This window comes from Gaeumannomyces tritici (genome assembly GCF_000145635.1).
Source record: "Gaeumannomyces tritici R3-111a-1 unplaced genomic scaffold supercont2.4, whole genome shotgun sequence".
NCBI classification, from domain to species: Eukaryota; Fungi; Ascomycota; class Sordariomycetes; order Magnaporthales; family Magnaporthaceae; genus Gaeumannomyces; species Gaeumannomyces tritici.
The window spans coordinates 928,911-954,550 of record NW_008804548.1 but is presented as its reverse complement, the minus strand read 5'-3'; the positions used below and the strand labels follow the sequence as shown (position 1 = coordinate 954,550).

General features: G+C 59.1%; 11 protein-coding genes across 11 annotated transcripts; 6 read left to right on the top strand and 5 right to left on the bottom strand.

Moving 5' to 3' along the window:
* Positions 1-21: 21 nt before the first annotated feature.
* GGTG_07742 (hypothetical protein) lies at positions 22-2,248 on the bottom strand (the record flags this gene model as incomplete). Its single annotated transcript, XM_009225568.1, has 6 exons — positions 22-286; positions 366-587; positions 685-738; positions 842-1,267; positions 1,357-1,696; positions 1,775-2,248. 6 exons carry the CDS (start codon positions 2,246-2,248, stop codon positions 57-59), a joined length of 1,746 nt encoding a protein of 581 aa, XP_009223832.1. The 3' UTR covers positions 22-56.
* A 127-nt stretch (positions 2,249-2,375) lies between these two features.
* GGTG_07741 (hypothetical protein) lies at positions 2,376-3,285 on the top strand (the record flags this gene model as incomplete). Its single annotated transcript, XM_009225567.1, has 3 exons — positions 2,376-2,444; positions 2,551-2,904; positions 2,989-3,285. 3 exons carry the CDS (start codon positions 2,376-2,378, stop codon positions 3,283-3,285), a joined length of 720 nt encoding a protein of 239 aa, XP_009223831.1.
* A 617-nt stretch (positions 3,286-3,902) lies between these two features.
* GGTG_07740 (hypothetical protein) lies at positions 3,903-4,699 on the top strand (the record flags this gene model as incomplete). The annotated part of the gene is given in 2 exon segments (XM_009225566.1): positions 3,903-4,158; positions 4,170-4,699. The coding sequence occupies 2 exon segments, from the start codon at positions 3,903-3,905 to the stop codon at positions 4,697-4,699; spliced, it is 786 nt and encodes a 261-aa protein (XP_009223830.1).
* A 1,585-nt stretch (positions 4,700-6,284) lies between these two features.
* Positions 6,285-7,607, bottom strand: GGTG_07739 (hypothetical protein; the record flags this gene model as incomplete). Its single annotated transcript, XM_009225565.1, has 3 exons — positions 6,285-6,393; positions 6,712-7,094; positions 7,575-7,607. 3 exons carry the CDS (start codon positions 7,605-7,607, stop codon positions 6,285-6,287), a joined length of 525 nt encoding a protein of 174 aa, XP_009223829.1.
* An 832-nt stretch (positions 7,608-8,439) lies between these two features.
* On the bottom strand, positions 8,440-10,593 carry GGTG_07738 (hypothetical protein). The gene is made up of 2 exons (XM_009225564.1): positions 9,261-10,593; positions 8,440-9,169 (listed from the first exon to the last, which is right to left on the bottom strand). Exons 1-2 carry the CDS (start codon positions 10,285-10,287, stop codon positions 8,631-8,633), a joined length of 1,566 nt encoding a protein of 521 aa, XP_009223828.1. The 5' UTR covers positions 10,288-10,593; the 3' UTR covers positions 8,440-8,630.
* A 40-nt stretch (positions 10,594-10,633) lies between these two features.
* Positions 10,634-13,199, top strand: GGTG_07737 (hypothetical protein). Its single transcript, XM_009225563.1, has 6 exons — positions 10,634-10,864; positions 10,950-11,860; positions 11,928-12,024; positions 12,100-12,306; positions 12,375-12,724; positions 12,793-13,199. The coding sequence occupies exons 1-6, from the start codon at positions 10,815-10,817 to the stop codon at positions 12,996-12,998; spliced, it is 1,821 nt and encodes a 606-aa protein (XP_009223827.1). The 5' UTR covers positions 10,634-10,814; the 3' UTR covers positions 12,999-13,199.
* Positions 13,200-13,842: 643 nt separating this feature from the next.
* GGTG_07736 (hypothetical protein) lies at positions 13,843-17,070 on the top strand (the record flags this gene model as incomplete). The annotated part of the gene is made up of 3 exons (XM_009225562.1): positions 13,843-14,231; positions 14,611-16,478; positions 16,555-17,070. 3 exons carry the CDS (start codon positions 13,843-13,845, stop codon positions 16,644-16,646), a joined length of 2,349 nt encoding a protein of 782 aa, XP_009223826.1. The 3' UTR covers positions 16,647-17,070.
* Positions 17,071-18,225: 1,155 nt separating this feature from the next.
* GGTG_07735 (galactan 1,3-beta-galactosidase) lies at positions 18,226-19,937 on the top strand. Its single transcript, XM_009225561.1, has one exon. It carries the CDS (start codon positions 18,348-18,350, stop codon positions 19,845-19,847), a length of 1,500 nt encoding a protein of 499 aa, XP_009223825.1. The 5' UTR covers positions 18,226-18,347; the 3' UTR covers positions 19,848-19,937.
* Positions 19,938-20,595: 658 nt separating this feature from the next.
* On the top strand, positions 20,596-21,651 carry GGTG_07734 (hypothetical protein; the record flags this gene model as incomplete). The annotated part of the gene is made up of 4 exons (XM_009225560.1): positions 20,596-20,977; positions 21,062-21,189; positions 21,254-21,316; positions 21,396-21,651. The coding sequence occupies 4 exons, from the start codon at positions 20,596-20,598 to the stop codon at positions 21,489-21,491; spliced, it is 669 nt and encodes a 222-aa protein (XP_009223824.1). The 3' UTR covers positions 21,492-21,651.
* On the bottom strand, positions 21,580-22,265 carry GGTG_07733 (hypothetical protein). Its single transcript, XM_009225559.1, has one exon. It carries the CDS (start codon positions 22,198-22,200, stop codon positions 21,859-21,861), a length of 342 nt encoding a protein of 113 aa, XP_009223823.1. The 5' UTR covers positions 22,201-22,265; the 3' UTR covers positions 21,580-21,858.
* A 799-nt stretch (positions 22,266-23,064) lies between these two features.
* GGTG_07732 (hypothetical protein) lies at positions 23,065-25,433 on the bottom strand. The gene is made up of 5 exons (XM_009225558.1): positions 25,005-25,433; positions 24,438-24,929; positions 23,926-24,380; positions 23,819-23,875; positions 23,065-23,766 (listed from the first exon to the last, which is right to left on the bottom strand). Exons 1-5 carry the CDS (start codon positions 25,396-25,398, stop codon positions 23,425-23,427), a joined length of 1,740 nt encoding a protein of 579 aa, XP_009223822.1. The 5' UTR covers positions 25,399-25,433; the 3' UTR covers positions 23,065-23,424.
* Between the last annotated feature and the right edge of the window lie 207 nt (positions 25,434-25,640).

Sequence of the window (25,640 nt, the reverse complement as noted above, 5' to 3'; positions counted from 1 at the left end):
CGCGTCGCGCGCGCGCGCGCGGGGGGGGGGGAAACCCGAGCGAGAGCCGCGGCTGTTCACTCTTGGCAGTCGCCGATGCTGCCCCTCCGTAGCTTGCCTAGCGCCGCTCGCTCAAACTCGTCGTAGTCGTCGTGGACCTCGGCCAAATACTTCTTGAACGCCTTGGTCATCTCGCAGACCTGCTTGAGGTCTTCGACTCGCAGCTCCGCCATATCGCCCTCTGCCTTCTCCGGGGCCGGGATTGTTAGGAACCGGTACTCGGCCAGGGCGACGGCAGTTTGGAATGCTGGGAGGAAAACGACATCGCGTTAGCCTTGTCTTGATGAGAGCAAGTTAAGTGCTGTGGGCGAAGTGGGGCATGCTACCATTCCGGATCTCACGCCCGTTCCATGGAACGCTTGTAATATCAGGGTTCTCGAGCACGTAGCGCCTTGCGGACCGTAGAATCTTGATCTCCTGTCCCTTTTCGTCCTCCAGCTTGTCAAAAAATTGGTTCCAAATCCTGTCACGATCGTCTTTGTTCAAGTTGTCGTAGTGGATCACGACGTGAATCCTGGAGATGAAGGCGTCGTCGAACTGGCCGACTCCTACGAGAGCGTGGCTTCTGGTCAACAAAACGCAATTGTCCTGTGACTCTCGCCTCGACAACTTTCTACCCCTCCTTTGCGATTTCCCGAAACTTACTGTTGGTCGTTAAAAACAAGATGCCTCGGTAGTACTCGATTTCTCGCAGGAACACTGTGATGAGATCCCAGGAACGTGTTTGGTCAGTAACGAGATGTCCCTAAAATGCTACAGGTGGAATCGGCGAGCAAGCCCGAGACAGCCGACTTTAACCTACCAGAAACAAGGCTGTTTCTCTTGAGGTCAGCGTGCTGCCGCTTCTCCATCAGGACGTCGGCCTCGTCGATCAGCACGACGGCCCCCCACCTGTGGCCTAGCGTAAGCCACTTGCCGAGCTTGGACTCCATTTCGACCTCGTTGGTGCCGATGTCGGCGCAGGTGAGGGCGAGGAGCGGCTGGCCGGTCACCTCGGCGATGCACTCGGCCGTGAAAGTCTTGCCGACCCCGGGGCTACCGTGCAGCAGGAAGATCTGGCCGTCGCCCTTGTTTTGAATGTGGTCGGCGCTCCAGGGTCTGGTTTTTCGATCCGTGTACTTGTACACGAGTGACCGGATCATGTTCTTGCGGGCCTCGGGGATTACGAGGCGGTCGAATGGCGTCCGGTTCGCCTGGAGCTTCTCAAAAAACTCAACGTCTATTGTGTCTGTTTATGAGGACAATGCCATCATGACGAAGTCAGCTATGCACCAAAAGAAGTAACGGATTGTCGAGCCCGTAAGCTTCGTGACTTACGCCATTCGCGGGTTTTGAAGACGAAGGCCTTGATACGTTTGCTTACAAGCAAGTATCGAAGCTTCAACGTTTCTTGATCGCAGCTCTTGTCCATTCCCTTTGTTTCGGGCAGTGGAATATTGCCAGCCTTGTGCAATCGCTGGGCGCCGGTTCTCTCCCGTTTCTGCTGACGAGGACCCCCACGTGCCCGCAGCCGTCTAGTGATCCGGGAAACCGACCCACTCCCGTCACTCTCGACACTTGTCCATGAAGGCGAGGGCGCGAATTCAGGACTGTCCTCTCCGTTGCTCTGAAACTCAAAGTATGAGACGGGATCAACGAACACTTTCCCACGGAATTTCTTGGAAGCAGCAATAAATGAATGTCAGCAAGGGATACAAGTCGAAGTTTTGTGTGGTGGGCAAGGTTGAAGACCAACCGCAACGCCGCGCTCATCATGGAGTTGCCCTTCGTAGAGCCCGTACTGGCCATGAAACATGCCAAACCATTTCTTCCCCAATGCCTCCAGTTTGGCTCGGAGCTTGCCCCCATCCATCCTGTCCCAAATATCGCAAGGGACAACGTCCAGAGAAAGTATTTCTCTTTCAGCCATGAAAGGTGAGATCCTAGCCAATGTTCTGCGCGATGCCATAGACCGGGAGTTCAAGTCATAGTCAAGATACCAGAGGTTGAACTCGTACGGGCCCAGCTGATGCGATTGCCCAGAAAGACAGCCAGCACCATTGATATCAACTGACCGGAGCACAAATGCGGATACCTGGGCTCCTGTCCTAACATACACCGTCTTGCCAGGAACCAAAAGCATCCAGAGCATGCGGAAGGTGCAAAGGGGCGTGTCGCGCGCATGTAGTTCCCGTTCCCTGGCCATCCGATCGTCGAGAGTGCGCGCCATGAACGTGAGAACAACATCGAGGGCCTGGGCTGCCTCGCACGTTTCTGCACGCCTGTCTTGATCCAGGGGGGAAGAGCGACTCGTTCAATTTGTCTAGCTCCTGCTTTCTGTCCTTAAGTGCGTCGAGATGGTGAGCGACCAGCGCAAACGGTTCGGGTATCTCGAGCAGCTCCGAGTCCAGCTCATAGCCGAGCTCGTACGAGAGCGACGATTTCAGCGCGTCCACGAACGGCGCCGATTGGATTTTGAGCCTGGTAGTGAAGATCGCTGCAGTCACGTTCGGCTGCTGCACGATGCGACAGAAGACTGCGTCGCGGCTTGCGGATGAATATGACCTCTCCAAGGACCTCTGGTCAGTGTTGATGCTGACGACGGAGATTAGCCGGAATTTGGACTTGGGTGCCGGAGGCCGCTCTCCCCTGCCCCGGGCCTCGGACAACCAGTTGGCCCAAAACCCCCCTACCGTCCTCACCCTGCGGCAGGCGGTCGGCGAAGCCCAGACAGCATGGGCGGGTAAGAAGACAGCGGGGTTCGGAAAGGCGAAGGAGCGCCTAGAAAGCTTCGTGAGCACTCTGCACGACTATTCGTTCCTATTCAGTCTCATACCCAGCGACGATAAGTACACCAGTCTCATAACCGGGACAATCTCATCCATTGTTAAGGGATGCAGAACCCCAGTCTACACATAGTATCTTGGATGACAAGTTTTTGCTAACTAGTCATATCGTGCCTTTTGATAGATGTCGGTGAACCATAGAAAAATTGCCGAGATCTTTGCCCAGTCCTTGGAGGAGATCGACCAAGACATCCGAACAGTGAGAAAGGGCCACCAGATATCCAACAGTCGGGAGATGCGGTATCTAGTCATGGAGCTTTATGTCCTCATTTTTGACTTTCTTTGCCAGGCCATGGAATGGTTTCAGAACCCTCGCCATCGGTTCATGGCGTCGTTCAACCAGGGATATGGAGTGAAAGTGGACGGCAACGCCGCCGGCATCAAGAAAGTTGTAGCCCGCATCAAGCTTGAGGCGGAGTAGACAACGCAGCAACGAGTCCAGCATACGGAGCTTGGGGTTTCCAGTATTCTTGATGAGGTCCAGGCCCTCAGGAGGGCGAGTGACAAGAGAGACGAGGCTCTGCATGGTATCGATGCGCGACTCCAGGAGCTCTCCTCACAGATCAAGTTAGGGCTCATGGCTCGGGAATCGCTCCTTGCGACTGGGCAGCAGGTTAACTACGGTACGCCTCGCAATCCTTCTGGCATGCATTTGATCTCTGGTGCAACGAAGTGCAGGCAAAAACGCTGACCAGCGCCTCCGTTGACCTGGTAATAGTCTGGGCCAACTTTGGCGCAAGAGGGATTCAGCCACCTGATGGTAATGTGGAAAGCGATGCTGTCGAATCTAGGGAGGCTGTTGAAGTCAAAAAAGGCAAGCCCCGTGATACCCGCGTCACCTATAGCAAAGGAACAATTACCAGTGAAGGCAAGGCAACTCCAACTGACCCGTCCGAAACCAATACAGAAGCGATTTCCCAAGCTGTCCAGCTCAGGCGAGAGGAGATAGAGCGTCTAATGGGCCCAGTCGAAGCATACTACCTGAGTAGCAGAGCCGGCAAACAAGGGGCGGGGACGCGGACGGGAATCCCTGGCGCAATGCTCCCCCAGGAAGTTGCGATCAAGATCGAGCGATGGATGAGGATGCCGTCCTCCCAGATCCTCTGGGTCGAGGGACCGGTGAGCACGCACTGCGAGGAGCAGCTAACCAACGCGGCAAAACACATCGTGAGCCTCGTTCTGGATGCGGGCATCGCGTGCGTGTCCTTCTTCGGAAGGCCGAGGCTGCGGCGGCCCAACAGCACCCCTGCTACCGGCGGCGACGCTGGGAAGCCCGGCCGTCGCCGGTGGGAGGGTCGGCAGCAGGACCACCGCCTACCCCGCGCGAGGCCACAGCGACAGCCCTCCTATACTCGGTGGTGGCGCAGCTGGTGCACCTCCTCCCCGGCGAGTTCGACTGCCCGGCCTCGCCGAGGTTCGAGGAGGCGTTTGGCGCCCTGGACGGCAGCCCGGCGAGCCATCCCGCCGCCCTCGACCTTGTCCGCGCCATGCTGCCACTCTCGCCGCCGACGCTCGTGCTCGTGTTTGACAGGCTGCATCTGGCAGACGGCGCGGCGACAAGGCCGGTGCTCGGCGCGCTCGTCGGGCTGCTGCGGGCTCACGGGGCGGGGACCGGCCGAGTCGTCAAGGTCATGTTCACAACTGCCGGGTCCTGCCCGCTGCTCGCCAAGACGCTAGAGAAGGGCGAAAAGGTCGATGCAGGCAGGATGGCTCAGGCCCGACTGGGGCAACCGCTCAAGGGCTGGAGCTCGAGTTCGGGGCTTGGGAAGAGGGGCAAAAAAAACCAGAAACCGGTGAAGAAGAGGGGAGTGCGGCCTCCCCAGAGTAATTCTTGACCCCTGTCTAATACCGAAGGTCATCACCTACACGAACCTACAAAATGATATGCTTGGCGGGACTTGCTGACGTCGTGAGCTCCAACTTTCCATTGCACCGACCTCATCCTTGAACAACCAACCGTGCTGCTGCTAAATCCAAGGCACGCAACGACCTTGATACCATCTCTCCAGCCCGAGACACTTTGTCCACAACTGCCAGGCTAACGCCAATAATCTTTCAGCAGTGGAAATGCGGTCAACGTCTCGGGCTGCACGACTGGACCCTGGGTAACCTCGACGGTTTTGAAGGGGATGCTGTCATGGGCGGTGTGCGGTATCGCGCATTTGACACAGGTCCCACGCGCGCTGGGGTGGGGGGAACCGAAATCTGTGTGACATGGCCGATATGGGGAGGATCCTTGTTTAAACGGCTGCCGAGGCGCCGGTGACCTCCTGGGTAGAAATGTGTCGGATGTGCTGGGATGGCGCATTGATATTTGTGGACTATCGGTGCGGGAGGATGTGTGTGCCGTTCCACATCCCCTGGTGCCTGCTATACAAACCGGTGAGCTTCCAGAAGACCCAGGCACGCAGTTGCATGTGCCTGTCGCCCACGGCGGTACATGTCGCGGGTATTTCCGTGGGAACCGAATTTCTTGCTTATTGGCCAAGTGAGCAGACAGGTTCCACGAAACCTCCCAACGAGAGACATCTCTGCCAGCCCCGTCCGGCGATACAGCATAGCCGCCGGCGTCAAGATCAGAGGACGGGTGGATGCTTCTTTTGCGCCAGGAGCCAAAGTTGAACAAAAGGATAGTCGTTGTCACGTTTGTACATTAGAAACTGGGGCGAGAACCTGGGCAAAATACAGTGGGATACCTAGACTCTCAACGGCAGCAAAAACCTCTTTCCCCCATGTCGCTGCGGCAATGGCTCGACGAGGCAGAGGCGACAGCTGGCCATATGGATCATGCTTCCGCTCAAGCACAGATCAGGTCGCAGTGACCTTGGAAACAGCCAGCACGGATATGTTGATGCATCTAACCGTGCGTTTGCCAAATCACGAAAGGCCTGCCGTTTACGGCGATGTGCGTGAGTGGGTTTGAGTCCGCCTACTGCCGGCCGACTTGACAGGACACGTAGGCAAGAAGAAAAAAGCAAGATTAGGGAGAGGGATGGCGGCGGTAGGCAGTTGCTATTTGGAATAAACCAGCGCCAGCGTCTGGTGGCTGGAACAACGAGTAGGTAGGTAGCCAACTTCGGTGGAGGGGTGTATGCGCCGTGACGGGGCTTTTACTCGTGTTCGAGATAGAATCATGGCATCCTGCATGGGCTAAATTATATAGTGTGTTGAGGTGTGGTGGGTGCGCTGGATGGGGGCGGCTGGCCATGGGGATGATGATGGATGTTGGTTGTCCCCGACGTGACTTTGTATTTCTTCCCCGAAAAAGGGTCGCCATGTGGGAAAGCGGAGCAGGCTGGGGACGCATTCGCCATCAAACTCCCCGATGGCCGAGAACGCCGCTTTGTCAGCACCTATTGCTGCATGGAAGATCAGGGACGGCCATTGACCGAAAGGTCCGATGGGGAAGAAGTCGCCCGCCTAGTGTGGACGCCATGAGCTGATGTTGACGGTTGCCTTTGCCGTTTTGAGCCACCTGCAGGTGCACTTGTGTCTGAGGAAAGAGCGATACGGCTGTGTGCCTTCCGGGCTGTATTTTTCATGGTAAAATCACATTTTGATGCCTAGTCGGAGGACGATCCGACGTCATATTTTTTTTTCCTTAGGTTCTCCTCAGCTGAGCTTTTAAGCTATGGGCATTGTGTAGCATGGAGGCAGGTTTGGTCATGCATGCATGGTTTTTATTCTTCCCCTACGGTGCGGCAGTCTGTTCCGAACACCACGACACCATGCCATGGGGTTGTCTCCACCTCCATCATCCAGCACTCTCAGTACTCCCTGATCTACCTACCGAAGGCTTCCATGGTGGGAGGGCTTCATGATTGGGACCATATCAGGGACTGGTTACGTCGTCTTCTTCTGGCTCTTGTAGGGGTCGTCCTTTCCCCAGGGGTCGTCCCGCTTGGTCCCGTTGTTCTCCTCCGCCTTGCGCGTCTCGCAGGTGTGGCAGTCGCCGTCCAGATTGTTGTCCTTATGGTCTGCCGAGGTTCCTTTGCAGGTCTCGATGTGGCAGAAGTTGACCGTCTTGAAGGAGCGGTGCCCGCACTTCCAGACGTTGTCTACCTGCTGGCACATATCGCTGTTGTAGGATCGGTTGCCGAAGTAAGGCGAGTGGTTCTTCCTGGTTTGGTAGGGTGGGTGGTTCTTCCTGGTTTGGTAGGATGAGTGGTTCTTCCAGATTTGGTTTGGGGAGAAGGCCTTCTGGATCTCGTACCGGGTGAGCGGAGGCCGCTTTTAATATGAAGGCGATGTAAACATGGAATTCACTGGACAACGGGCTCGTGGACTCCCTGATTCTTGGAAGGTCCTATATACAATGGCGACGAGGAATTCACCAAAAATCGTGTCTTTGTTCAAAGGTCTGGGACAGAGGCCGTCTAGTAACGGCGATAACCTCAGATTGGAGCAAAGAATGTGGCCTGGCTGGTGACCAGCGTCTGGTGACCAGGAGTGAATGGGGACAAAGTGACGAGGATGCTAGATTTGGATTCTGATACCCATTCGGGGTTTTTTATAAAAATTGGAACAGGCGGGAAACCCAGGGGGGGCACTATGACAAGCCCCAAAAAAGCGCCCTGGTGCCGCGGGAGGTGCAGGCCACCGAAGGTTTCACCCCACACGGTGGTGGCATGGCAGCAGCCGGGCCAGACAAGAGGATCAGAGACCGGGGATGCAAGGCTGGAGGGCATCCACAGGCCGGCCGCAACGGACGGACGTGGGGACAACGCCGACATTGGCCGGCATTAGCGACGTCGGGGAGTGGATTGCCCCCATCCGGCCTGGGGCCTGGGGCCTGGTGCAGCAGAGGATGGGACACGGCGAGGGGGGTGGAGAAGACTATGCAGATGTGGCAGCGTCTCTCGCGTCCGAATGCCTGCAGGTTGCCTTGTGTTCCGGAATAATATGATAATTAGCTTGGCTGGGAAGCAAACTCTGCGCAGGGCGATGTCACCACGACGCACACCGTGGCTGAACCTGCCAAGGCTGCTCCGCCGCCGGCACCGGTCTCCCACGGATACGACGGTCATGTAGCAGTCGTGGACCTCAGGTACCTCCGGAGCTAAGGTAGGTGTACCTCTAGGTACTATCTATTTTTCTTGGAAGAAGTGCTCGGGCAGACGGATCAGAAAACGCCCATCTCCATCATAGGACCACTTCGTATCTCTCCGTGGGGTCCTGGAATTGCATCACAATATGTGACATGCACAGCTCCTCGTGCAGGAACGCTATAATCGCCAGGCCAATCCCACGGGTATCGCGGAAGCATCCGGTGAGTGGAGTTGGCCCAATTGATATGAATGAAATTGACAAGTATTCGGAATTGCACACGACCGAAAGAGAAAAGAGCTCGGGAAGCGGGGTAGCAGTTGACAAGTCGACAGTCGACAGACTGATTGTTGACAGACAATGGATTCTTGAAGGGGGCATGCCCACCACAGAAAGGATGGCAGGTGCTCGGAGAAATAGGAACAGGAATACGTATAAAAATAGGGCAAAAACAAAATTAGAAATGGGAATAAAAACACGAATAACGATAAGAATAATAACAGGAAATGAAAATAAGGAAAGGGAAGGTGACGGCACTAACACTTGTATTTAATCTACGAGACCTTCTGTATGGCTGCCGCTTTTTTGTGGTGGGCGTGGGGTGGGGTGTCCACAACCGACAGCCACCACTGGAGGCATTCCCAAAATTTCATGCACAATACATTGTTCTCGCCAACCACAACCTCGTCTGCCCAGCCCTTCAGCCAGAAAGACACCCGATCAGTCTCTTCGTGGGCGCCAGACAAATGCCTTGCACAGGATCGTCGACTCGTTCAGTCGCTCGCCGCTCCCGCTTCCCCACTTGACCAGCATGGGCGAGGCCACGACGGCAAACGGCCCCTCGACCTCGTCCTCGTCGCCGCTGGCGTTCATGCCGACGTCGGTGGGCCTGTTGGTAAGGAGCTGGTCGTCGGCGACCTTGAGGAAGCCATGTTTTTCAACGTCCGGGAACTCCAGCGTGTAGCCCGCCCGCTCGCGCGCCGTCAGCCTGGCCAGCTCAATGGCAGCCAACAGCACGGGCTCAAAGGCCGGGCGTAGCATCTTCTGAATCTCTTCGGTGGACTTGTCCCGGCATCCGATATCCTCATGTAGCACCATGGCAAACTCGGCCATCAGATCCTCCAGCACGAAGTCCTGGTGTAATGGCCTACTGCCGTCGGTCGCCGACCTGGCCTCGGCTCTGGCGTCGGACTCGGCCTCATAGTCTGCTAGACATCTGGCCGATAGCGCCCGCCACCTGGCCGCCACCTGGTTGGTCGCTTGAGGGGAGTGTCAGCGGCTAGGCCGTGGTGGCCACCATGCGCTTTTGTTCCATTCGAGCCCTGCAAGGAACTAAGACTAGGGACTTACTGTGATTCGTAAACATGCGCTGGTAGGACTGATCCACAAGCAGAGCAGTCTTGGAGCCAAAAACGGCAAAAGGCTTGAGCGCCGTGAATAGCCTCCTCGCCAGAACGCACCACACCATGGCCCGCAGCATCAGCACCAGGACCTCGGACGTGCGCTCCGCGACCTCGGGGACTCTCGTGTCGACGCAGGAGTCGGGCAAGGTGCCCTCGCGCCAAGGCACGGTTGCGGCGCCCTCGCCTTCGACAAACCGGGCCAGCGTGACGACGTCCTTGCGGCCCTTTCGGACGAGCGAGTTGATGGTGCGATTGACCTTGACAAAGGCGCCCACCACGGTGGCGTCAAATGTGGGCTCGTGCCGGTCCACGTTCGCCAGGGCTTCCTGCTGAAGGGCCGTCAGGAGCTCCGTCTGCTTGGCCAGTTTCTCCTGGGTCTCCGTCCAGGCCGCGTGGAGGAAGGAGTAGTCCTGGCTGTACTTGAGGAGCTCGGAATCGCGGTCCCGGAGGAATCCGTCCTTCTCCCGGAGGAATCCTTCCTTCTCTCGCAGGACTGCGTCCTTTTCCTTGATGACGTCCATCAACGTCTTGTTGAAGCCCCGCAGCTCCTCAATCTTTTCCTTGTCGCTCATGGAGGCCGCCGAGCGTGAGGTAGTGGTTGTGACGGTGGTCGTATGCTGGCCGTGGACCCTCGACGAGGATGACCCTGCTCGCGGGGGCGGTACGGGCCGGGCCGGGCGTTCATCCCTAATCGCGCGATCATCCCTCACGGTACGATCCTCTCTAGCAATTCGGCTTTCTCGAGTAGCGCGGTCTTCTCTTACCACCCGCTCTTCCTCGGGAGAAGCGGCCCTGAAACTTGACACGGGTGCTGGATTGCCCCCGAGCTCGGCCCCACAATCGCAGTCGGGGCAGCCGGTCGTGGTGCCGTGGTCTCTCATGGCGTTCTGCTCGTCGCCTTCGTCGTTGGTGTTTGGAGAGGATGTAAGACGGTATGAAACGAGAGCGGCTACAGATTCGAAGATGGCATCCATGCCTTGATCGGATAGTGAGTTGAGGGAGGACGGGTTGGATCAGGGAAAATGTGGTTTTCCACAGCATCCACAGGGCGCCCAAGGCCCCGAAGTGGTGGGAGGGGTCGGCTTGATCCCTAACGAGTGGCGGCTGATGGAGTGCGCGGGGTGAGGGAGGCCGCCGCTTGGGACGTACTCAGCCAAGTGTAGCTGAAAGCCCTTATCAAGGATTGCCGCCGTGGCGCCCCTATATTGGCTAGCTGATGGGGCTACTGACGCGCGGCGTCGGAAAGCTGAAGCAGCCTGCACTCGCAAGCGCTGCAAGCCATGTACTGGTACAAACCTCAGCCTGACCACCCCTGTGGCAAGCTCTGGAAGCATGTCGACGAAAGCCCCCCTCCTTCTTTCGTGTCAAGCTAGAGGGATGCGGCAGCAAAACCAGCACTTTCAAAACCCCTCAATATTCGGGCTTTTGTTAATTCCTCAACCAAGTCCACCATCAAACGAAATTCTTTCAGCGTCAGAAACAAATCTACTACCGGCAAACCATGGCGCAACCTCGGCTCGTCATCGGCCTCGACTTCGGAACGACTTACACGTAGGTGATGCCCAAGCAAGGCCAAATTTCCCTCCAGCTTTGTACTGTGACGCTGTTCTGACCGAGATGGCTTCGCACTACGTAGGGGTGTGGCATACTGCGACAAGGAAAATGCACCCACCGACCAGATCGCCGTCGTCAACGAGTGGCCCGGCATCGGGGCCGTCGGCAACAAGGAGAAGGCGCCTTCTCGCATTGCATATGTGCCGCCGCCACCCGGCCAGACGACGGGCGGCACTATTGTCTGGGGAGACCTGATCAAGCCTCGGATCAAGGCGCCCGTGCACGCGTGCATGAAGCTGCGTCTAGACGACAAGCAGGCCGGCTCGCGGCAGCTCGCGCTCCTCATGCGGATCCTGACGTCCGACATGGGCGGCCTGGACATGAACGACATCGACGAGGCCCTCGCCGGCAACGGCGGCGCGCCCCCGGCCTACCCGGGCAAGGACGTGGTGGAGATTGTCGCAGACTATCTGAGCCTGGTGCGGGACACGGCGTACCAGACCATGAGGAACCGGTACGGCGGCGTGTTCGACGGCATGCGCAAAGAGCTTGTCGTTACGGTGCCCGCCGTTTGGAGCGAGCGCGCCAAGGACCAGACCATGAAGGCCGTGGCAAAGGCCGAGTGGGGCGTCAGCAAAACGTCCATGATCACGGAGCCCGAGGCGGCGGCCATCTACACGCTCCGCGGCATGTCCGAGAGCTCCAACAAGACGGAGATGAAGGTTGGCGACACGTTCGTGCTCTGCGACGCCGGGGGCGGGACGGTGGACCTGATCTCGTACAAGATCACACAGGTCAGCCCTGCGTTCCATGTCGAGGAGGCGGCCGTCGGCAGCGGCGACAAGTGCGGTGCGACCTACGTCGAGAAGGAGTTCCTCAACTGGCTGGAGGAGTGGCTTGGCACCGAGCGGTTCAATCGGATCCCGGCCGAGAAGACGCGCCACGGAAGCGTCATGATCAACGAGTTTGAGATGAACAAGTGCCAGTTCACTGGTCAGTACACATCATGGGTGCTACTAGCTATCTCTGCTATCGAGCCTTGCTGACCAAACCCTTTTAGGATCGGACAACGACATGGCAATCCGGCTTCCGAGCGAGGCTGGCATTATGGACGACGATGACCTCCAGATCGAGGACGGAAGTCTGTTCATGAACGCGTAAGAGCTCTAGTCCCGCGGCCCTCGGGGCAGTATGGCGAGCATTACTGACGGAGAGCGTTTGTCCCCGGATAGAGAGCAGATGCAAAAGATCTTCGACCCCTGCGTCAATAGGGTCCTTGAGCTTGTTGACGGCCAGGTCGCGGCCGTGATGAAAGCCGGCCACGGGAAGCCCAAGATGGTCTTTCTGGTGGGAGGCTTCGGTCGCAACATCTACCTCTTCAAGAAGATCCAGGAATACTGTACGGCGCGCGGCATGCAAACGCGTCAGCCGGCCCACCCGTAAGTCGTTTCCAGAAACTCCCGCTTTGCGAACCCTTTGTTCGTCAACTCACACACGACTGGGACAGATGGTCTGCAGTAGCACGTGGCGCCGTCTGCCGCGGCCTGGAGACGGGCAGCAGCGGCCTGGTGGCGGTCCGGCTGGCGCGCAAGTTCTACGGCACGCCCGTCAGCAGGGTCTTCAACCCGTCCATCCACAGCACGGCCGACATGATCACAGACGAGTACACGGGCCGCAAAATGGCAAAGGCCCAGATGGCGTGGCTGGTGGAGAAGTCGGACCGCCTGCCCGAGGACACGCCCAAGGAGATCACCATCGCCGTCAGCGCGCACTTTACGCTCGACGAGGAGCGCCAGCTCGGTGCCATCCTCGCCGGCTGCAGCGAGGACGTTGCTCCGAGCCGGTTCGCGGATGATTGTGAGTATTTGGGCATTTTCCTTTTCTCTTTGTCTTTTGGACCGCTGCTGACAAGGTGTGCTTCCCAGCCGTCAAAATCATTTGCAGGGTGCGGGCAGACTTCAGCGACATCCCCATCATCCGCTTCCCCAGATCGACCAACCCGCGCACAGGCAAGGAGTACTTCGAGGTGGACTTCAAGTTGCAGGCCAGGCTCTCGGGTGGCGAAATCAATTGGAGGCTGATATTCCAAGGAGAGGAGTGGGGGAGCACGACGGTCAGCTACGACGACTAGGCACGCCTACCACCTAAAAGAAGGCAGTTTTACAAGTCCCAGCAATAGAATTCTTAATAATATGGCCTCTTTTTATTAAATACTGTTCATTTTATTGTTCCTATTGATTTCATCATTCCTATCCCTCTTCCTGTGGTTATTCCTCTTTTATTCCTATCCCAGCTCTTGCAGTCCTCGCACCCTTTCTGTTGTCCAGGTGGGACTGCCTCTTTTTTGTCCTGGGCGTTCCAGGCAACGCACGGGCAGACGGGTGGCGGACAAGGACCATGCAGCAGCGTGTATGGTATGTATAATTGTAATTGGTTGGAGCATCAGCTTGAACGGACTGGCGTCTCGCTAGGCGTTTTCCTTGGTCTGCTCCCCGGTCTCGGCTGTGTCTATTTTCTCCTGCTGGCGAGGCTGCCAATAAGAAGCCAAAGCGCTCGGCAAAGACTGCTGCAACTCTGTCACATCGCGGGGGTCCAGGAGATAATAATGGTCTGATAGTTGAAACACCCTTGTCGTTGGCCTCCTTCTCCCCCGCGCTGGCAACGGATGTACTGTACTTGGGAGCCTGCACGGACACAGGTCTCTTCCGTTTCGGGATGCGGCTGAGCAGGCTGTGGCCGGTTGTAATATTGAAAGCTGCCCCGTTTTTGGTAGGCCATGGAATGGGTCTAGCGGCGTCGACCTATGTACCTAGCCTTGAGATTGATGCTTGCGCGTCGAGTTGGCTTGAGCCATCATCATGTGACCCCGTGCTGCCGACGAGGCCAGGGCACCTGCTGGAGTCGCCTCTGCTGCCCACACCCAAGTCAGCCCGCGTCGTGACGGCGCGCGCATCGTCGACAGCGAAACAAGTGACATGGCTCCAGCGGCACCCACGACGACGACGACGCCGCCGGCTACTACACGGCCACCCCTGGCGGCCAGGGCAGCCGTGCCGCTCACCACGGCCTGGACGCCGCCGTCGTCATGCGCGACGGCCGTTCCCGTCGTGGATGGCGGAACCTGCCGGTCCGCCGCCACGGGCTGCTCGTGGTTCCCGTCGGGCGGTGTCACCACCACGCGCGCCGACGTCAACTACCCCTACATGACGGCCCCTTGGGCGTACACGTCGGCGTCGTGCGTGCCGCCCGGATGGAACGGGCAGTCGTACATGAGCCCGGCGACGGGGTGCCCGACGGGCTACGTCACGGCCTCGACTAGCAGGGGGCTTGTCGGGACGCAGACGTCTATTGCGTGCTGCCCGAGGTGAGGCCGCCGCGCGCAGCAGAGGGATCCCCTCGCACACCAAGAAAAAGCACGCTAACCAACAGACGCGAACGTTTTTGTTTTTTCTTTCCTTCGGCAGCAACTTTTCCTCCTTCAACACCTACTCGGGATGCTTCGGAACCATGGGCGTGAGCGCCGGGCAGACGTACTACGTGCGCGCCCAGGGCGTCTCGACCGTCACGAGCGTCGAGTCGGCGGGTCGTACCTGGAGGGGCTCCGTGGTGACCGCGTCCAGCACGCTGACGCGCACGTATACGGCCCAGGCCCTCGTCACGGTGCTGGCGCCGCCCGTCCTGCTCGTCCGGGACGGCGGCGTTGCGGGGGACTCGTTGGCGCTGACGACCCCGTCCACGACCAGCGGCACGGCGACGGCCGGATTCTCCCTCTTCAGCCTCAGCTACGTCGTGTCCATCGTCGCCCTCGTCGGCATGGCTGCCGCCGGCCTTCTCGTGCTCGGCTGTTTGTGGTACTGTTGTTGTAGGCGCCGGCCGCCGCGTAGGTATTATAACAACCCGAGAAGGACGGGATTTAATAACCCACAGCCACCCCCGGTCTTCTACCCGCCACCCCCTCCTCCCGTCTTCCACCCGCCACGACCTGCTCCAGCTTTCAGCCCCCCACGACCTGCTCCTGCGTTCAATCCCAGACCACCCCCTACCGGTCTCTTCAACCTCCCCCGGCCAGCCGCCGTCCCCAGGCCAGCCGCCGTCCCCAGGCCAGCCGCCGTCCCCAAGACGATCGACAAGAGCCTGTGCAAGACCTGCCAGACACGCTGCCACGACGCCGCCAAGACGGAGCGCAACGGCTGCTGCTCCTGCCGGGACACCCGCACGACCCCACAAGACGCCGTTCCCAAGGCCCAGCGCATCGCCTCCTACTGCGGCACCTGCCGGGACCGCTGGGCGCGCGTCGGCCCCGGAAAGTGCCCGGCCCGCTGGCACCTCGACAAGCTCGAGTGCAAACACGGCCGAGCCGCCGCCTGCTCCCGCTCCGCCACATTCGACCCGGCCTGCTGCCTCTGCACCGACACCCGCCCGGGCCGCCTCATCCGCGGCGTCCGCCTGGCTACCTACTGCGCCCCCTGCGCCGGCCACTGGCGCGCCCAGCCGCCGACTGCCCTCCCCAACACTATCTGCTGCGCCCGCGGCGGTGGGGGTGGTGGCAGCGGTGGTTGCGCGCGCGAGCCCGACGGTCTACTCGAACTCCTACACCGCAGCAACCTCCCCTGCTGCGCCTGCATCGACACGCGGCCACGCGCGGGCGAGGCGGAAGTGTCGCTCGCGGACCGCCTCGCGCCCTACTGCGCGCCCTGCCGCGGCTTCTATGGCGGGGTGGTGCCCGCCGCCCTACCCGAGAAGTGGCGGGTCAGGTGCCGCCATGGCAAAAAGCTGGTCTCGGGCGTTGCCGTGGTGCGGTTCGGGTCGCCGGACCGGTGCTGCTGCGCGTGCGGCGACGCGCGCGGAGAGGACATGAGTAGGGATCAGCGGGTGGCGGCGTACTGCGCGTCCTGTCGGGACTTTTGGGCCGACGTTCCGGACGCGGCGTGCCCGGACGAGTGGGGGCTGGACCGGTGCGCGCACGCCAGCGCGGCCTGCGGCAGTCGGCGGTGCTGCGGGTGCAGGGACGAACGGGCGCTGGTGCGGACGCTGGCGGAGCGCGTGGCGACGTACTGCGCCGCGTGCCGGCCGCTGTGGCTCGGCCGGGTCCCCCGGGCGGACCACCCGGCGCACTGGGAGCACGGGTCCGGGCTTTTCCCGACGCTCAAGGACGGGCCCCAAGGCGAGGACCAGAAGCCGCACGTGGCGTTCCCGCTCGAGCCCAAGGACAGGTACCGGCGCATGCACGACCAGGGGCCGCGGGCGGGGGCGCCGCGGTTCGGGGAGGAGGATATGGACGAGCCGGATGCGGAAGCTGCGGTTCGTCAAGACGGCAGCACTGCGAGTCCGGTCGCGAGACCGCAGCAGGCCACCAGCCCGATGGGGTCGCAGGGGAGCTCGAGCAGGAACTTCCCGACGGGGCTGGGGGCTGCCGGCCCCGGGTCTGGTGCGGCGTCCCGGCCCGTGTCTCCTGGGCAGGAAGAATATGCCGAAAAGGGGCTGTGCAGGGGCGCCCCGAGCTTCGCGGTCCTGCCGACGACATCCCCCGTACCGGCCGATGAAGAAGCAGTTGCGCCTCCCCGGCAGCAGACGTCACCGCGGCCCCAGGGCGAATCTCGCCGCGCGCTATGTAAGCAGCGAATCGCTTCTAGTCCTTCACAGCCCGTGGATAACTTACTGACTTGACTGTTTTTCTGCCATCATAGCTCGCCTTGGTTCAGCCGAGTGGCGTCGAGAACAAGATCGACGGGGTCTCCAGTTTAATAAGCCTCAGTTTGGCGTCTTGCCCGAAGCGTGAGACTGATGCTACTCTTTCCGAAAACCAACCTTGTAATTATAAAACTGTAATTATTTCTGCTTGTCCATGCGACGAGGCGCGTCCCGAAGTCCGTGTATGCTCATTATATTTCCCGGTGGCCGTCGAGCGAGGAAGGTTGTCAGCATGGTGTGGAGGCTATCGGTGGGAAATTGCGCCGTGATGTAGGTAATACCGTTAGTATCATCCGAGCCAAGATATTCTTACTGGTTTCCATATCAAAGCTTCCTTTTTAGCGCTTCGTCCACGAATTCCAGATTCACCATGTCTTCACCATCTCCTATCATACCACTCGAAATGTCCCGATGCGCGTTCCCGCCGGAAGTCCCACTTCGTCCACATATATGCCTTTCCTGATTTCTGCGATCCCGCTTGGCCCGATCAATCGCCATTCCTCATCGGTGTGCCTTCGCAGGACCGTGGGGTGCGGGCATCCTTGGAAGAGGCAGATCGAATCCCCCACCTCGGTGTCCAACGCCACGGACACCAGTCGCCCGCCAAGCTCGCCACTCTCTATCACAGCAGGTCTACGATGGACCCAGGTATCCCGACACGGCTTGGCCATCTCGGTCGCGCTGTCACTTGTCCACTTCCATGTCGCCGTTCCGTCACGCCAGACTCGGTTCAAGTAATTCCTAACTGAGCTGTCCCGCTGGGTAGATTCGGAAATGCCAAATATTTTGAAGGAGTCCATGAAGCTCTCATGACCGAGATCGAACCCGAGAGATGCACCTCTTAGATGAAGGGCATCTGGGTGGACATGTCGTCGTCATCGTGCCGGTGCTAAGATGTGCCTCATGAGTAGGACGACGACGTACCCGGCACAGCACCACGATACCTGGGTGGAGACAGCCTAGGAAGAGCAAGGCACGGGCAGGCGTCAGGCCTCAAGAAGCTGAATTCTCTCATGCGCGCGCCCCGACGCGTAACACCCGGAGCAGAACCAAGAAGGCGCTCGCTCGCTGGAGAACCTTGGCGGGATCAGCGTCAAGGTCGAGGAGGGGGAGGGAATATTTGCCGACGACATAATCAGGGGCTGGCTCTCGTCCGAGAAGCTAAAGGTGGTGACAGATCAGGTTCTGGCGAGGGGGCCCGTTGGCGGACGGTTTTAACTGCGCCGCGGGGGAGGGTTGGGGGCTTTCACGATGGCAAGGAGTGAAAGAATTCGCTGTTTGGTTATTCGTTTGAGCATGCGCAAAGCGCGATGGACAAGCAAATATTACGGTCCTTGGTTGCTTTGAAGTCGCTTCAAGGTGCCGATAGTCACACCTACACTTCCAAATGCCGGCCCCGGTTTCCCCTGATCGTCTTGTAAAAGATGGGGAATAAGATGATGGTCGCCCAGCCTCCCGTTCCCCGCATATTTCTATTGTATAGAATGACCTCATTTTTGGGTTGACCCTCTGGGGTAGCGTTGGATGAGGATCCTTGGTGCGGAGAAGAGCCCAGTCGGAGAAATGTGAGTGCGGGGGGACGGGGTCTCGGGGTAAAGAAGCCCGGGTCGCTGCTACATATATGCGCCGGTGGAGCGGCGCGCTTGCCCAAGGCTAAACAGAATATTCTCGGCGTCTAAAAGGCGGGCTATAAGAAGGGCGGGCGGCGGACACTCTGACACCATTGTGTGTGGGTGTAAGTAGTGTCGCCACAAACTGGCCGTGCTAAACAAGGCATCCCACAAGGACAATGGCACCCCTGCACCAGCTACTCTCACTGCTCGCCCTCGCCGGGCTGGCGCGCAGCAGGTACATCGTGCCGGGGGCGAGGTGGCGCGACACGGACGGTGAGCTGGTCAACGCGCACGCGGGCGGCATCACGTTCGAGGAGCGCACGGGCAAGTTCTGGTGGTTCGGCGAGTACAAGGTGCAGGGGCGGGAGGAGGGCGGCGGCGTGGCGGCGTACAGCTCCGACGACCTGGCGACGTGGGAGCACCACGGGCTGGCGCTGGCCCCCGTGCCCGGCCACCCCTACATCGACACCAAGCACATCATCCAGCGGCCCAAGGTGGTGCACTCCAAGGCCACGGGCAACTACCACATGTGGTGGCACGCCGACAACTCGACCTACGGCTGGCTGCTGCAGGGCCTCGCCACGTCGCCCAACATCTCGGGCCCCTACACCTTTGTCGACGCCACGACGCCGCTGGGGAACTGGTCGCAGGACTTTGGCATCTTCACCGACTACAAGGACGGGCGGTCGTACTCGCTCTACTCCAACGGCGACCGCGTCGAGGCGCGCGACAACTACATCGCGAGCTTCAACGAGGCCGTCACGGGGCTGGACGCCGTCGTGCACCGCTTCCACAAGTACGACCTCGAGGCGCCCACCATCGTGCAGACGGACCGGTCCTACTACGTGCTCATGTCGCACAAGACGGGCTACCGCCCCAACGACGTCGTGGCCATGCGCGCCGACTCGCTCTCGGGCCCCTGGTCGCAGCCCTTCAACATCGCGCCGCCCTACACGCGCACCTTCAGCTCGCAGTCGGGCTTCAGCCTGCGCATCGTCGGCACCGAGGCCACCACGCATCTGTACATTGGCGACCAGTGGGACAACAACTCGCTCTGGGAGAGCCGGTACATCTGGCTGCCGCTCGTCATCGACGACGACAAGAAGACCATCGAGGCCGTCTGGCACGACGTGTACGACCTGAATGTCAAGACGGGCCGCTGGGCGCCCGTCGAGCCCGTGGCAACCTACTATGCCAAGGACGCGGCCACGACGGGCGAGGCCTTCAAGCAGGAGGCCAACTTTGCCAGCGGCGGCGTCATCGTCACGGGCATCCACGGCAACGACAGCAAGGTGACGTTTAGTAACGTGCAGGGGACGGGGAAGCCGCAGTGGGTGTCGTTCTACTACCAGAACACGGACGACATGGGGTTCGGCAACCAGCCGGGCGGGACGCCGGACCGCGTGGGCGGCAAGTGGCAGCTGCGGCGCATCGCCAGCGTCGTGGTCAACGGGGACGAGTCCAGGCTCGAGACGCTGTACCAGCGCGACACCAACAAGGGCGTCGTGCTCTCGGCGCCGCTGCTGCTGACGCTGGCCGAGGGCGGCAACAACACCATCTCCATCGGCGGGCTGCACAACGGGTTCGACTACAAGGGTGCCGACATCGACAGGATCGTCGTGTATCCGCCCGAGGACCACAAGCCGGGCTGTCTGAGCAGGAGGAGGAGCACCTAGGTAGTAGTGGTTTAGTTACCCGACCCTGAGTAAGGTAGTCGACGGCGCGCCTATACACGCGTCAAAACACTCCGAGTTAGGATGATCCCGTCTCCCTTTGTTTTTGCACCGCCGCGCTTGTCCGTGTTTCGAGCGCAGCCACAATTCCGATGAGACAGGCCAGACCTGCCAATCGCTGGGGGCGGACACGCCCTCAGAGCAGTCCGGACACCTCTTTGGTTCGTCAGTCTCCTGACGGCCAAGACTGCCGGCGACGGCCAAGCTTTGCGGAACCGGCACCAGGCCTGGGCGGGCATATCAGCCGGGCACACCACCACACCACACAGACGTTTGGTGGCGGGTGACCCCGGCCCCGAGGGGGGCTGGCGGCAGGCATCTGCTAGGTGCGGTCTTGGGATGAACAAGACTCACGACCGAACTTAAACCGCGCCAGGACTGCCGCGTAATATACTCCCGACTGCACGTTCGCCCCAAAAGTGTCAGTCCTCAATCTTTTACAGGGGCATTCTCCAAATATCCCCTCTTCCTCCTGGCACAGCGCTTGGCCCGCCAAACTCTGTTTCGGTGCTCGACGCGGGGGTCCGAGGGGTGACAGGGGAGGTTCATCTTGTCTTCTGGTGCCCTGTGATGGGATCGCAACTGCACAAAATGGGAGCTACTGCTCGCGCTAGTTTGTTTGTAGAATGGTTTCCACGCACGACAGAAAAAAAAACAGGGTTTCGGTCCTGCATCTGTCGAACCTGCGGAGATGGAGCGTCCCGTCCACGTTACATCCGCCCGTCCGCCGCCGCCGCCGCCGGCCGGGACCAAGTACGGCACCTGCAGGTCGCACAAGCCGTACCGCCGACGGAGCTCTTACCACCAGGCGCCGAGGCGGACGGCGAGCAAGAACCGGCCTCGGCCCGTGGTGGCCAGGATCGCGGCCATCCTGCTGGTCCTGGGCGCCCTCACTGTGGCCAGCCTCGCGCAGTACTCGCCCTTTGGCTGGCTGCTGGGGCAGGAGACTCCAACGCGCGCTGTTTCCATGTCCGAGCCCTCTTCGCCTTTGGTCTCTGCGGTTGGGGGACAGGTTGGGGAGTTGAGGGTTCGGCAGTACAATCTGAGCCTTGGGCAGAGATGGGTCAACCCAGGTACGTGGTCTGTGGGAAGCGGCTTGAGTCGAGATGGTGAGTCAGGCTTTAGAGTACGGTGCTAACAACTCTCATCTGCTGTAGACGGCGGAGGCTGGTGGCCTCGCACCACTTGCAATGGCCGGTTCTCCTGCCCTGTCTTGCACGCCGAGGAAGGAGAAATACTCAGAATCAGCTTACTTAACAAGCCAATCTCTCAGGAGTATCCGTTGGTATGAATACTTCTATATCCTCAAGGCGCTTATCCGGCTGGCTTCAGCTAACACGAGCAAACAGGTCTGGTATTGGAAAAGAGCTATGAGCACCAGTTGCTGTAAGTCACATACACCGGGCATGCAGGTAGACGGCCCCGAACCCGCTCCCCCACCAGTTCTCCCACCGGCTCAGCAGACGGCCTAACGAGCGACTGCAGCGGCAGCCTCTGCACCAGCCGGTGGGCCCGCCCCTGGCTTTTTTGCCTTCTTTGCCTCTGGCTTCTTCGGTGCGGGGAGACGATGGATTCAATCGAAGATGAAGCTCAGATCTGTCATCCTGGCGTCCCATGTTCCAGACTATCCGATCGTGAGGCACCAACCCCCGGACGTTTGCCTGGGCGTTATTCGTTGTGCGCCTCCATCTTCATTGGAGACCTCTCCAGAGGGGGCTTTTGCCCATATAAAGGAGCTCAGTGGCTGTGAAGAGTCTATGATCAATCCGTGTATAGCATCGAGAGATGGCAAGGTGGTGGAAATGATAAATTGGCAAGAATTTAGAGGAACCAGTCCAATCCTGGCTCCTCGGGTTCTTGAAGAGAAGAGAAAAGCCCCAAACACCAAACACCCCATCACATCCTGCTGACCGTCCCAACTCCCCCAGCCTCCCCTGCTCGGACCACCCACCCGTCAGTTATTCCTCGGCGGCAGCGGCGACGCTCTCTTGGGCATCGGCCTGCCGGCGTATCCGCGCCTGGCGATCTCGGCCTCCTCCTCGGGCGACCGCCGGATGTTGATTTTCTGGGACGGCTCCGGAACCATTATCGGCAGCGATCGCCTGCCGGCGTAGCGCCCGGCCAGGCTGTTGTGTGCCGCCGCCGCCGCCCCGCCGCTGGCGAGCTTGGGGAACCGGGCCTCGAGCGCGGCGATGTTGTCGACCGAGCTGCCGGTCGCCGGGCGGCCGAGCGGCACGGGCATGGCGGCGGCCGCCGCGGACAGGGCGAGGAGCTGGGTGAAGATCATGGCCAGCATGATGACTTTGTTGCGAAAGTAACGGAAGAAACAAGGAAATTTGATGGGGCCGGCCCGACAGGACGAGAAGGAGAAAAAAGAAAGCAGGAAAAACACAACCGCTGGGATTGATGAAGCCAAGACCTGGATCTGCAAACCCGCAGGAGGCAAGCCTGGTCGGGCTATATAGGGGAGGGGGGGTCGCCCCGTCGGCGTCAATCGTCGTCCTCGGGAACCCGCCCCGTTTCAGTCGGCCGTCATCTGCAACGCGACCCTTGAGGGGGCCCCAATGACACACCCAAATGGGGGCCGGAAACATACCGCACCGCATTGACGCGGTGCGGCAACCTGCATTGAGAAAGCATTCCCGCGGAGTTTTCTTCTTCTTTTCCTTCTCGGATCTCCGCGCGCACGCGAGAAACGGTGTATTTTTCCACGTCCCCACGCGAAACACAAGGGGTGAAAGCGAGCAAAGGGTGGCCCTGTGGCTACACTGTTGTATTCTGGACCCCTCGTCCCCGCAAAAGGCGTCAGTGACGTCTCGGTTTCGTCGCGCAGAAACGCCAAAGCCGCGTGTCGCTAACCGCCGTGCCGTCAGACCGTTAGCTTGGGCAAAAAGAACTGGGGAACCAAGGGCGATCAAAGCTTGACAGGCCCCAGCTGACAGCGAGAAACGCCGAAATAGGAAAGTGTGATCCGTCTCATTCGTCCTTGGGCCCAACCGGCGGCCGCGCGGCTGGCATGGGCAGCGCCTTTGAGATCATGGTCATTGAAACGAAATGCGCGCGCATTCCACATCCACATCCAAGTCCTTGTCTGTGTCGTTCGTTGTCCCCGCCTCGCATTAGAAACTTAAGACCTACACGATCAACGTGCCTCTTAAAGCTCACGGGAGATTTTTCTCTTCATTTGCAGGCGGCTATGGATTGGTATAGAATATGCTCTGTTCTGTGGTCCCTTCAAGCAGCCATGTCCAGCTAGCCGAAAATCCAAAGGAAATACTGAGTCCGCCATATCCCGTCCCTAGTTTCTCCCCAACTCCGTTGTTGTCGGTTCCAAGATGGAGCAAAATGATAGAGATGTTGGATAACAAAAGAGGAAGAGCCAAAGAGCTCCCGCTGTGGTGTACCGAGACCACCCCATATGATGATAGATGCGAGCTCGCGAGAGCTATCAGGAGCAAAGAAGGGTGCGCCGGGCCCTAATCCCCTGGTCTTCAAAGAAGAATATGCTTCCAGTAGCGTTTCACGCCCCCACGAAAGACAGAAAGTAGTTTACCCACGCATCCCAAGATGCGACCGTCACGGCAACGCCCTCGCTAAGAGCCGCCAGCCAGAGGTTCCGGAAGATGGATGGCGAGAGGCCGTAGGATCCTGCAAGGACAAAAAATATAGGATAGAGTGCGTAAGGTAGCCAGTTGCTGCTCCACGAAAAGAGTGCGTTTTTGGCGTTCGAAGCCATGGTGTTTGCGTCAGTCAGCGTGCCAACGAGGCTCTGCGTGAGGTTGTGCACGGACTGGATGCTGTTGGTGTGGTTCTCGTACTTGGATGCGAGGTCTTCCGTCAAGTTTGCCAGCCGAATCAGGCCCTGATAAAGTCAGCATGGGCACCCGGCACAGATTTGGAGCCAGAGATCTTACCGTCTCAACAAAGTCCTGCCTCTCTGCGAGCTGAGTAGCCTGGAGGCGGGAAATTTCCTATTTCGCTGTCAGCAACAGCCACCATATGACGGAAGTGGATGACTCACAAGCTGCCGATGAAGCGATATGGATGACGCTGCGGTGGTGGTCATGACAGACACAAGTAGGTCCATCTGCTTGGCGGCCTTCTCGGTCGCGCTGTCGACACGCGCGACCCGAGAAATGGATTGCTCGTGGGCTGCGGCGAATCGGGAGTTCTGGTCGAGGGCGGCATCGACAATGATTTTCAAGAGCTGTTGGAGGCTGGTTGCGTCTTCCAGGCCGCCGCGGACGAGGGCGGATGAGGCTTGCAACGACCGCTTGAGGCCTTCTTGATTCATCTGCATGTCTCGCAGGCCATCACGCAGACTGTCAAGTTTGGGGTTGAGCTGATCAAGTGCCTGACTAGCCTGATTGGTCCTCAGATCTAGATCATCCATGCGGGCTTGCAGATCGATCTCGACACCGCGCACCAGCTGTTCCGTCACCTTGACGAGCTTCTGGAAGACAAGTATGTTTCGAGCTAGCATATGTGTTAGCGAGGCATTCTGAAAAGGTGTTTTGCAGCTGCAACTCCCACCTTTTTCTTGGTCTACCCTGGCGGCCTCGCAGAACTGGAGTGCTTTGTGACGATAGCTGATGTAGGTTCCCCAGGCTGAGTCAGGAGAGCGGAGACTGGATATGCATGTCTGGATTTGCGAGGAAGAGACGTGCAGGCCAGCATCTTCATGGATTGAGATCCTAGACAGCACCGGCTCTCTGAAGGGCGAGCAGGCAGGCGAGATCTGGAAACCGCCCCGTTCCAGGTCGCACAGTGCTAGACTCGCTGCATAGGCCTCGATGAAGTCTCGAACTTGTCTTCCGCTGTCCGTGAGAACAGTGGCCTCATCCTTGCCGTCGACCAACTGACAATTCGTGACAAGCAGACGGGCGGCGATCCTGTGGCATAGAGGCTCCGACTCGAGCTCTTGAAGTTCCCGCAAAGCCGCAACGTAGACATCTGGGAGGCGGAGACGCTTCTCAGTGGACTCAGACGACGGAAAGCCGACTGATGGTGCGACCCATAATCCGCCTGCTCAAAGTTAGTGTGCCGGCTTGAGAGAGGCACCTGGGGAGGATGGCGGTAGTAAAGTGATCATTGACTTACTGGTCACCTGCTGAGCAGGCTCATGAGCAGGAGATCGCTGACGACGACCCCATCCTAGGCCAGAGGCGCAGTGCGCCCACAGCCCTAAGAGCAGGAGGAAGCGTGCCGCTTTTGCGACGCCGAAGCAGTGCATGGCTCCGGCGTTACTTTCGAGGATTAGTGAGCTTGTTGGAGTGAATAGAAGAGCATGAAGACGTGTTGTTGTTGCCCCAGGTAGGATGAAGGAAGCCAGACCTCGGTCTGCAAGAAAGTGACAGCTCGCTGCGCGGGGCGACGAGGTGGGAGAAAAGTCCTCAGGATGGAAAGCTGAGAGGAATTTCAGATCAAGACTGAAGATCGGGCCCGGTTCTAGGACGGCAAGTGTGGGTCCATGAGCACCATGACCCCAAAGCATATCGCGATAATTCACATGAGAGGAAGGAGTGAACGACAGACGGACGTGGAAAACGGGGCAAGATGAACCCCCGATTAACAAAACAGCGGACTAAAAATACAAGTTTACAATCATGGGCTACTCGAGGAGGCATGCATAAGCGGAATTCAACCTAGCCAAATATCAAACAGTTTGGTTCTTCTTTCTTTATCATATTCGAAAGATAACTCTGTCAGCCCTTGGTGTCGCTGCTTGGAGATGGT

Coding starts and splice junctions, on each gene's coding strand:
- GGTG_07738 (XM_009225564.1), bottom strand. CDS start 10,287: ATGGATGCCATCTTCGAATCTGTAGCCGCTCTCGTTTCATACCGTCTT. Junction 9,170..9,260: donor GCGCATGTTTACGAATCACA/GTAAGTCCCTAG, acceptor ACTCCCCTCAAG/CGACCAACCAGGTGGCGGCC.
- GGTG_07737 (XM_009225563.1), top strand. CDS start 10,815: ATGGCGCAACCTCGGCTCGTCATCGGCCTCGACTTCGGAACGACTTAC. Junction 12,307..12,374: donor ACGCGTCAGCCGGCCCACCC/GTAAGTCGTTTC, acceptor CGACTGGGACAG/ATGGTCTGCAGTAGCACGTG. Junction 12,725..12,792: donor GAGCCGGTTCGCGGATGATT/GTGAGTATTTGG, acceptor TGTGCTTCCCAG/CCGTCAAAATCATTTGCAGG.
- GGTG_07735 (XM_009225561.1), top strand. CDS start 18,348: ATGGCACCCCTGCACCAGCTACTCTCACTGCTCGCCCTCGCCGGGCTG.
- GGTG_07733 (XM_009225559.1), bottom strand. CDS start 22,200: ATGCTGGCCATGATCTTCACCCAGCTCCTCGCCCTGTCCGCGGCGGCC.
- GGTG_07732 (XM_009225558.1), bottom strand. CDS start 25,398: ATGCTTTGGGGTCATGGTGCTCATGGACCCACACTTGCCGTCCTAGAA. Junction 24,381..24,437: donor CAGGGTAGACCAAGAAAAAG/GTGGGAGTTGCA, acceptor CACATATGCTAG/CTCGAAACATACTTGTCTTC. Junction 23,767..23,818: donor GGCAGGACTTTGTTGAGACG/GTAAGATCTCTG, acceptor TGACTTTATCAG/GGCCTGATTCGGCTGGCAAA.